We start from the raw sequence: 11,047 nt of genomic DNA, 5'->3' as shown, positions 1-11,047 counted from the left end.
CGTAGGCCTCCTCATAGGCCCTTCAGACCCCACCAAGGGCACCTCACACTAGACCCCTGGAAAGAAAGGAGCTGGAGTAAAATCTCCTGGATACAATAGCAAACGGAAGGAAATTCCATTGCTTTCTATAAAAGGGCCTCTCAGTGCATTGGTCTCATAGCTTTCATTGCATACACGTTATAAGAATGATTTTCCCCTAACTTTAATATCTTATGAAAACTGAAAAGAGCTTTTTATTTCCTTTCCTTTCCCTTTCCCTTTCCCTCTCCCCTCCTCTCCCTCCCCTTCCCTTAAAGGGCAAACTGTGCCTCAATTTGCATATCACTGGGGATAAAAAAACCTCTTCATTGTATTAAGAGCTGTGGTGGTGCAGTGGATAGAATAGAGTTTTGCAATATAATTCTGCCGACTGTCCAACATCCAATTCTAGCTTCAGTCATGAAAGAATAATTGAATAGAATAACAGAATTGGAAGGGACCATGGATGTCTTCTAGTCCAGCCCCTTACTCCGGCAGGAAACCCTACAGCATTTCAGTCAAATGGTTGTCCAATTTCTTCTTAAAAACATTCAACTGGTTCAAAGTTAATTTAGTCTTCCATCCTTCCGAGGTGGGTTAGTTATATATTTATTTCCACATAAATTTCACTGATAGTTTTATGACTTCTGAAGGCAAGCTGTTCCACTGGTTAATTGTTCTCACTGTTAAGAAATTTCTCTTTAGTTCTAGGTTTCTTCTCTCCCTGCATATTTTCCATCCGTTGTTTCTTGGCGTACCTTTAGGTGCTTTGCAAAATAGGTTGACCCCCTCTTCTTTATGGCAGCCCTTCAAATGCTGGGATACCGCTATCATGTCACCCCAGTCCACACACTTTATGTTGATGGTGTATCCTGAAAAGGACAACCAACTGCTTCCTTTAAAGTGGAAATTATGCCTTGATTTACATAAAGCTAAAAGTGCCACATCACTGCTTTTATTTATATAATTCTTTGCACATAGATTTCTCACTTGGATTTCAAATTAGGAACAGTCCGGACCGTCATGTCTTTCATTGTCAGTACACAAGGAAAAGAGATATTTACACTGTAGTAAGTCAAGCAAGAACTAACACAACTCCCTCACTTCAAGAAACAGTTCAGTGAGGAAAGAATGAAATCATGTGCTGATTTCACATATGGATTTCAAAGGAGGTTCAGTCCTAGGAACAGTCCATCATACTTTTTATTGTGTGTACATAGGAGAAAGTGCAGGTTTATACAGGTTGAAAACTGACAGCCTGATTCGAAACGAGTATCGTGCGATGGGGTGATCTCCCGTTACTTGTCCCAGCTCCTGCCAACCTAGCATCTTGCAGCAAATTCAAGTAGATAAATAGATATAATTTGGAGGGAAGGTAACAGTGTTCCATGCTCCTTGACACATAGCAGTGTTGGAATTCAGCCAGTTCGCACCAGTTCGGCAGAACCAGAAGCTAATTTTTTGTTGCCCAGACCCTGAATGGACTTCCAGAAACGGCATCCACACAGAGAACCAGTTGTTGACATATTTGAATCCCACCACTGGCACATAGTCATGCTGGCCACATTGGACAATGCTGGCTGCTTTGGTTAAAATATGGAGAGCACCACCATATGGGGCATATCTTTACCTTTAAGTAGAGCAAGATATGATAGGCTTGTCATTTCAAGAAAGGGTTCTATTGTGACAGAAAGAAATGATGCATTGAAAATTATTTAAGTAGCCATGTTGTAGACCAAGGTTCCTTCCAACTTTATTTATTGTTATTATTATTGTTATTATTAAGTTGGAAGGGACCAACTTCTAGTCCAATCTTCTATTGAAGCAAGAGACCCTTTATCATTTATATTTTTTTACATATATACATGTTGTTTGCATTTCAAAAAAAAAAAAGTATCCTCAACATTTTACAGACAAAAACATAAGTTTCGTGGTGAGAATTATTCCCTCCGGAAAGGTGAAATTTTCATGAGGTGTTTTTATCTCATGAAATGAAATGAAATAATATAGAAAAAAAAAGTCATGACTCCAGAATGAGAGAATATTGAATGACCCTTCTTTTATTCCCCACCCCACCCCCCACTGGGTGCAGAGGCTGTGGGGTTTCACGTGACTACATTGCCCCCCAGTGTCAAAAGTGAGGAGGGGAGGCATCTTCCTAATTCTCCAAGGAGATTCTTTAGGTCCAGATGTTTCCTCAATAGTTGTATGGCAGTTTGGCTATTTATAAAGATGATCATTTCATTCAAATGTTTGTTGGTTTTTTCCCGAACTCAGATCACTTTGTAAGACAGACTGAAACTGGAATATTCAAGCCATCTTTATTATATTAAATTATCTTCAAAAAAATCTCTCTAACTGGACCTAAAACAAAAGAGTCCAATAGATTTCACTAGACAGTTATGAAGCATCACGGAATAAGCGAGATATGGGCCAAAAGAATGGGGAGGGGGGAGCAGAGGGGAAGGGAAGGGAGGGAGGGGAGAAGAGAGGAGAAGAGAGGAGAGGAAGAATAAATGTGTCCCTTACTTTACTTGGTTTTGTTTGGTTGTTTATTTTGTTTTGTTTGTTTGTTTGTTTTGTTGTTCTTTTATAAAAAGGACTCTGTGTCTACTCTTTAATCCATCTTTTTTGAAATTTTCTGATGTTATATAAAATTCTCATAAGAGACAGGGCAATAAATGAAATACTGTGGGAAGTCAGCCCCCAGAGAAGGAAATATTAAAAGGGTAGAAAAATATATTCCCTCCAAGGATCTTAAAGAGGCAGGAAAGCATGCCCAGTTTTCTTAATAGCCCCAAGCAGAAACCAGCTCTACAGAAATGCAGATGTAAATCCAGCGAGCTAGGAAATTAAGACGACAAAGACCTAAAATTTTCCTACCCTATCCAAAATTTAAGAATCATCAGCCCCAGCCCCAGGGAAGCAGGATATGATCTTTGGGACATAATAGGATTAACCTATCACCATCAGAATACCAGGAAAGCACACTCAGACTCAGGTCAAAGTTCATGCCACAGGAACAGGAAGCAGCTCCAAACAAAAGGCTCCAGAGGGTATAAAAACCCAATCCCCACATGTGCTTAGCCCTTTTCTCTCCTCTTACTCTCCTCTTTCCTGCCTCTTTCCTGTCTGGCTGTTCAATAAATTGCAATCTTCTTTCTAAAGCAGTTGCTATGTTGTTTATCCGTGGCTTGGACTGAACCAGGATGAAGACTTTTCTTCCAACAATTCAACAATATATTGGATGTGTAATGCAGGGTAGACATGTTTTCTTATCCATTGTTTCTTCAAGGAAGTAGAATTGATTATATAACAACATGATGCTAGGTGAAGAAACAATTTTCCACCTATAATTTCTGAGTGAAGGAAACTATGTTACCCTTATCTTATCTTTCTGTGTAGCTGAAAAAGGTGAAGGAATCCTATTGTATCTTCAAGTCAATTCACTTAGCATGAAGTAGGAAAGACTGGTGTGAACTGTGTGGTGTTTTGTAAAGGGAGCTGTAATTTCACTTCCTTTTCAATTGACAACAATGGAAACCATCAGTCTCAGAACGGTCATCCCATCTGAAAACACTTTCTACTGGATCCCTATTCAGTGGGATTATGCAGACCACCAGTGGTCCCTAATGTAAGACCAATGAAGGTGAGGTAGAGGACTTCATTCTCCCAGGAGATATAGATGCTCTTAAAGGGGAAGGAAAAGGTTACTGAACTCCAGAAAACTGAAATAGTTCATGTGAGAAAGGCGGAGATGGCCCCAATGCTGCTCTTGAGATAGTTTGGAAGAATTAAAGCTATTTGGGTCATTCTTTTGGGGGTGGAGAATATGACTTTCTTCAGGATTGACCTGAGAAGTCCAACCTACATTCCTTTATTTTTACACCAATTACAAAATAACCTCTTTTATGCTGCCATTTGCCTCAAGATTTTAAGCCTTGCTTTTTGACTTTGGCTTTCTTCCTTGAAGTTATACCACAACAAAAGAATGTGCTTCTTATATTATTACATGCCTATATATCTTCCGCTAGAGGATGAATACGATATTCAACATACTTAATATTTCAGGTGTGTGTGTGTGTGTGTAGGGAAGGAAGGAGGGAGATAGGGAGGGAGGGAAAGTGAGAGAGAGAGAGAGAGAGAGAGAGTATATAGACACAGACAATGAGATACATGAACACAAAGACGGAAGGAGGAAGATCTGAATGTCAAGAAAGAACAAAAATAAGGATTGAAGTACAAATCCAATAAAAGAATAAAGAGCTCTAATTAAGGAAGACAATTTTGTATTTCTAAAGATTTTTTGGAGAGCAAAACTTGTGAGCACTTTTTCGTTGCTGTCTTTCAGGAGGCTTTTTTCCCCCTGTTTAATTACTCAGTTGATTTTCTTTGATGAGGTTTCCTGTTTTTTCCCCTTTCAATAGGAAAATCGCTCCCACATTGCAGATACCAAGATCAGCTCTATCTTCTTCCTGACAATTAGGCAGCTTCCGCAGCCTCCCCTCATTGAAAAAGGCAGCCTTCTGGGGCTGAATGAACTGGCAGGGCTGCTCTGATGAATGGCAGGTTTTTGCCAAGCTCCAGATTCACTTCCTCTCACTGTGACTCTTGCACAGTAATAGAGTGCCGTGTCTTCAGCTTTGAGGCTGTTCATTTGCAGATACAGCTGGCTTTTGGCATCGTCTCTGGAGATGGTGAAGCGTCCCTTCACTTTGTCAGAGTAGTAAATATATGAAGAATATATACTTGCCACCCATTCCAGTCCTTTCCCTGGAGCCTGTCTCACCCAGCTCATGTAATAGCTGCTGATGGTGAATCCAGAGGCTTGGCAGGAGAGACGGAGGGACCCTCCAGGTCTTGTCACGTCCCCTCCAGATTCCACCAACTGAACCTCAGATCGAACACCTGAATGAAAGGAGTTTGAATGAGTTCTACAGTAAACAAGAATTAAAATGGAAAAAGCTGAATACAGAGGGCAGAAATACCTCTGAGGACTGCTAGTAAGGACACCAAGTTTAGCCACAGGATCATTTTTGCTCCCTCAGATGAATGGAGGGTAATGGATAGGAAAGGATTCTGGAGGATGCACAAACTTTGTGTTGGTGGGTGTAGCCTTAAAAGTAAAACCAACTGACTCCTTTAAAGGAGAAATAGTAGCTCGATTTACATATTGGTTGAGATAAAAGAACTCCTCAGTGCATTTATTTCCCAGTTTTCATTGCTGGCTCCCCACATAGGTGATCTATCAATAACTCTCCGGTATTGACAAAACTGAAGACATCCTTTAATTAGAGCAATTAAATCAAAGCTTTGAAAAAGTTCACCACTTCTCAGGATTCATTCAAGGTTACAGATGATAAACATTCACTAAGAATTTTTGAGAAAGACACTTTAGATATAGAACATGAACAGGACAGCATTTCTGAGTTTAGTAGATATTTTATAACAGGAATAACAGAATAAGAGAGCTGAAGGCACCTTGGAGTATTCTAATCCAACCTTCTGCTCAAGCAGGTACTATAGAGTACAATTTATACATATGGTAAATATGATACATAAAATGATGATGATATAATATATTCATGTGTGTGTGTATGTATGTGTGTGTGTATATCATCATCATCATCATCATCATCATCATCATCATCATCATCATCATCATCAGTTTAGCCACTGTCTATCAAGTGCAGGATGAAGGCTTCTTCTACACAGTTCCAACCAATACATTCCTGAGATTTCTTTTGCCAGTTGGGACCACAATACTTGCTGATGTCATCGATCCATCTTGTTTTAGGTCATATATGTATGTGTATGTATATGTATGTACATATACATGCATGATATACATGTTGTTTGCATATCATGGAAAAAATGAAGTAACTTCAAACATAAGTACATCATTTTATAAAAAAAAAAACATTTTATGAAAAATGCATTAAACTTGATGATGAGAATTATCCCCTCCTGTAATATAATTTTTTCTTAAGATGTTTTCAGTAACTTATTACGGAAATAACAAAAAAAATGGTCATGCTCCACAATGAGAGAATATATGATGACAATTGTTTTCCTGTATTCCCTACCCCACACCCACAAGATGCAGAGGCCGTGAGGTTTCATGTGACAACATTGCTCCCCAGTGTCAAAAGTGAGGAGGGGAGGCATCTTCCTAATTCTCCAAGGAGATTCTTTAGATCGAGATGTTTCCTCAATAGTTGTATGGCAGTTTAGATATTTAAAAAGATGATCATAAAGTTTCATTTCCTGCCTTCTGTCATGATACTAAAGGGCTACATTTAATTCAAGGTTGTTGTTTTTTTTTCCTGAACCCAGATCACTTTGTAAACAGGCAAACTGACACCGAAACAAATCCAATAAAATAATAAAGAGTTCTAATTAAGGAAGACATTTTTATTTTTCTAAATATTTTCTGAGAGCAGAACTTGTGAGCACTTTGCCATTGCTGTGTTTCAGGAGATTTTTATCCTGTTTAATTACTCAGTTTATTTCCTTTATTGAGATTTATTTGGTTTCCTCCCCTCCAACTGGAAAATAGCTTCCAAAGTAAAGGTATCAAGATCATCTCTTTCTTCCTACTGACAATCAGGCACTTCCTCAGTTTCCCCAAATTGAAAAATGCAGCCTTCTGGGGCTGAATGAACTTGCAGGGCTGCTCTGATAAATGGCAGGTTTTTGCCAAGCTCCAAATTCACTTCCTCTCACTGTGTCTCTCGCACAGTAATAGACTGCTGTATCTTCAGCTTTGAGGCTGTTCATTTGCAGATATATCTGGCTTTTGGCATCATCTCTGGAGATGGTGAAGCGGCCCTTCACTTTGTCAGAGTAGTAAATGGGAGTTGAGGCTGTACCTATATAGGCCACCCATTCCAGGCCTTTCCCTAGAGCCTGTCTCATCCAGCCCATGTAATAGCTGCTGAAGGTGAATCCAGAGGCTTGGCAGGTGAGATGGAGGGACCCTCCAGGGCTTCTCACATCCCCTCCAGACTCCACCAACAGGACCTCAGATCGGACACCTAAAATGAAAGAAGTTTCAGTGAGCTCTCCTGTACACAAGAATTAAAAAGAAAGGAATTTGAATAGTTAAGAAAGAATTACCTCTGAGCATTGCTAGAAAGGACACCAAATTTAGCCACAGGAACATTGTTGCTCCTTCTAATGAATGGAGGGCAATTGATAGGAAAGGATTCTGGAAAATGAAATGCACAAACTTTGTGTTGGTGGGTGTTGCTTGAGAAGGGGAACCATGAGCTTTAAAGAGCAAATTGTGCCTCAATTTACATATTGCTTGGGATAAAAAGCCCCTCTGAGCACTCACTTATAGAGTTCTTTGGGTAGACTTTACCTCTGTGATTTTCAAATAACATTAAGTTATAAATTTATGCTCTGATTTCAAGTTGTTCATTTGCTAATATAATTTGTTTTCAGAGATGGTGAAACATCCCTTCCATTTACCCATACTCTCTTTTAGTTTTTTTTTTTTCTACAGATTTTATATCTGTGATTTTAAAAGGGAGGGAGAGGAGAGGAGAAGAGAGAACAGAGGAGAACAGAGGAGAGGAAGGATAAATTTGTCACTTATTTTACTTGGTTTTGTTTGTTTGTTTTTTGTTTGTTTTGTTGTTGTTTTATAAAAAAGGACTCTGTCTCCACCCTTTAATCCAGCTTTTTTTAAACTACTCTGATGTTATATAAAATTCTCATAAGAGTCAGAGCAATAAATGAAATACAACAATAGACTGGATGTGTATTCCAGTGTGGACATGTTTTCTTATCCATTGTTTCTTCAAGAAAGTAGAATCGATTAGATAACAACATAATGCTAGGTGAAGAATCAATTTTCCACCTATAGTTTCTGAGTGAAGAAAACCATGTTACCCTTATCTTATCCTTCTGTAGAGCTGAGAAAGGTGAAGGAATCCTATTATATCTTCAAGTCAATTCACTTAGCATGAAGTAGGAAAGAATGGTGTGAACTTTGTGTTGTTTTGTAAAGGGAGCTTTAATTTCACTTCCTTTTCAACTGACAACAATGGAAACTATCAATCTCAGAAAGGTCATCCCATCTGAAAACACTTTCTACTGGATCCCTATTCAGTGGGATTATGCAGACCACCAGTGGCCCCTAATGTAAGACCAGTGAAGGTGAGATAGAGGACTTCATTCTCCCAGGAGATGTAGATGCTCTTAAAGGGGAAGGGAAGTTGGAAAAGGTTACTGAATTCCAGAAAACTGAAATGGGTCATGTGAGAAAGGCAGAGATGGCCCCAATGCTGCTATTGAGATAGTTCAGAAGAATTAAAGCTATTTGGGTCATTATTTTGGGGGTGGAGAATATGACTTTCTACAGGATTGACCTGAGATGTCCAATCAACATTCCTTTATTTTTACACCAGTTACAAAATAACCTCTTTTATGCTGCCATTTGCCTGAAGATTTTAAGTCTTGCTTTTTGACTTTGGCTTGCTTCCTTGAAGTTATACCACAACAAAAGAATGTGATTCTTAGAACATCCTTATTTTATTACATGGCTATATATCTACTGCTAGAGGGTGAATATGATATTCAACATACTTAACATTTCAGGTTTGTGTGTGTGTGTGTGTGTGTGTAGGGAAGGAAGGAGGGAGAGAGGGAGGGAGGTAAAACAAGAGAGCAAGAGAGAGAGAGAATATATAGACACAAAAAATGAGATGCACGCACACAAAGACAGAAGGAGGAAGATCTGAATGTCAAAAAAGAAAAAAAAATAAGGATTGAACTACAAATCCAATAAAAGAATAAAGAGCTCTAATTAAGGAAGACAATTTTGTATTTCTAAAGATTTTTTGGAGAGCAGAACTTGTGAGCACTTTTTCGTTGCTGTCTTTCAGGAGGCTTTTTTCTCCCTGTTTAATTACTCAGTTTATTTTCTTTGGTGAGGTTTCCTGTTTTTTTCCCTTTCAATTGGAAAATCGCTCAGACACTGCAGATACCAAGATCAGCTCTGTCTTCCTCCTGACAATTAGGCAGCTTCCTCAGCCTCCCCTCATTGAAAAAGGCAGCCTTCTTGGGCTGAATGGACTTGCAGGGCTGCTCTGATGAATGGCAGGTTTTTGCCAAGCTCCAGATTCACTTCCTCTCACTGTGTCTCTTGCACAGTAATAGACTGCTGTGTCTTCAGCTTTGAGGCTGTTCATTTGCAGATATATCTGGCTTTTGGCATCGTCTCTGGAGATGATGAAGTGACCCTTCACTTTGTCAGAGTAGTAAATGGGAGATGAGCTTGTACCTATATAGGCCACCCATTCCAGGCCTTTCCCTGGAGCCTGTCTCACCCAGCCCATGTAATAGCTGCTGGAGGCTTGGCAGGTGAGACGGAGGGACCCTCCAGGGCTTCTCACATCCCCTCCAGACTCCACCAACAGGATCTCACATTGGACACCTAAAATGAAAGAAGTTTCGGTGAGCTCTCCTGTACACAAGAACTAAAGTGGAAAAAAAGCTGAATACAGAGGGCAGAAATACCTCTGAGGACTGCTAGTAAGGACACCAGGTTTAGCCACAGGATCATTTTTGCTCCCTCAAATGAATGGAGTGTAATTGATAGGAAAGGATTCTGGTTGATGCACAAACTTTGTGTTGGTGGGTGTTGCCTGAAAAGTAAAATCAACTGACTCCTTTAAAGGAGAAATAGTAGCTCAATTTACATATTGGTTGAGATAAAAGAACTCCTCAGTGAATATCTCTCATAGTATTCATTGCTCACTCCGAACATGGGTGATCTATAAATAACTCTCCAATCTTCACAAAACTGAAGACATCCTTTAATTAGGGCAATTAAATCAAAGCTTTGAAAAAGTTCACCACTTATCAGGATTGATTCAAGGTTACAGGTGATAAACATTCACTAAGAATTTTTGAGAAAGACACTTTAGATATAGAACATGAACAGGACAGCACTTCTGAGTTTAGTAGATATTTCATAACAGGAATAACAGAATAACAGAGCTGGAAGGCGCCTTGGAGTATTCTAATCCAGCCTTCTGCTCAAGCAGGAGACACTTTAGAGTACCACTTATACATATGGTAAATATGATACATAAAATGATGATGATATAATATATTCATGTGTGTGTGTATGTGTGTGTGTGTATATATCATCATCATCATCATCATCATCATCATCATCATCAGTTTAGCCACTGTCTATCCAGTGCAGGATGAAGGCTTATTCCACACATTTCCAATTAATACATTCCTGAGATTTCTTTTGCCAATTGGGACCACAATACTTGCTGATGTCATCGATCCATCTTGTTTTAGGTCATATATGTATGTGTATGTATATGTATGTACATATACATGCATGCTATACATGTTGTTTGCATATCATGGAAAAAATGAAGTAACTAAGTACATCATTTTATAAAAAAATTTTTTATAAAAAATACATTAAACTTGATGATGAGAATTATCCCCTCCTGTAATATAATTTTTTCTTAAGATATTTTCAGCAACTTATTACGGAAATAACATAAAAAATGGTCATGCTCCACAATGAGAGAATATCTGATGACAATTGTTTTACTGTATTCCCTACCCCACACCCACAAGGTGCAGAGGCCCTGGGGTTACATGTGACAAGATTGCCCCCCAGTGTCAAAAGTGAGGAGGGGAGACTTCTTCCTAATTTTCCAAGGAGATTCTTTAGGTCCAGATGTTTCCTCAGTAGTTGTATGGCAGTTTGGATATTTAAAAAGATGATCATAAAGTTTCATTTCCTGCCTTCTGTCATGATACTAAAGGGCTACGTTTAATTCAAAGTTCTTGTTTTTTTCCTGAACCGAGATCAATTTGTAAACAGGCAAACTGACACCGAAACAAATCCAATAAAAGAATAAAGAGTTCTAATTAAGGAAGACATTTTTATTTTTCTAAATATTTTCTGAGAGCAGAACTTGTGAGCACTTTGCCAGTGCTGTCTTTCAGGAGATTTTTTTCCTTTTTAATTACTCAGTTTATTTCC

The 11,047-nt window shown here is 38.8% G+C and overlaps 2 gene segments (V, D, J or C); both read right to left on the bottom strand.

The window, feature by feature from the left end:
* Positions 1–4,438: 4,438 nt before the first annotated feature.
* LOC120303602 lies at positions 4,439–5,129 on the bottom strand. The segment is given in 2 exon segments: positions 4,439–4,926; positions 5,007–5,129. Coding segments are annotated over 2 exon segments (534 nt in total).
* Positions 5,130–5,222: 93 nt separating this feature from the next.
* LOC120303601 lies at positions 5,223–9,669 on the bottom strand. The segment is given in 3 exon segments: positions 5,223–5,303; positions 6,688–7,055; positions 9,547–9,669. Coding segments are annotated over 3 exon segments (495 nt in total).
* Between the last annotated feature and the right edge of the window lie 1,378 nt (positions 9,670–11,047).

This window comes from Crotalus tigris, unplaced genomic scaffold (assembly GCF_016545835.1).
Source record: "Crotalus tigris isolate CLP2741 ecotype Arizona unplaced genomic scaffold, ASM1654583v1 scf7180000024473.799607, whole genome shotgun sequence".
Taxonomy (NCBI): domain Eukaryota; kingdom Metazoa; phylum Chordata; class Lepidosauria; order Squamata; family Viperidae; genus Crotalus; species Crotalus tigris.
The sequence above is the reverse complement of the archived record's forward strand: the minus strand, read 5'-3'. Positions and strand labels throughout refer to the sequence as shown.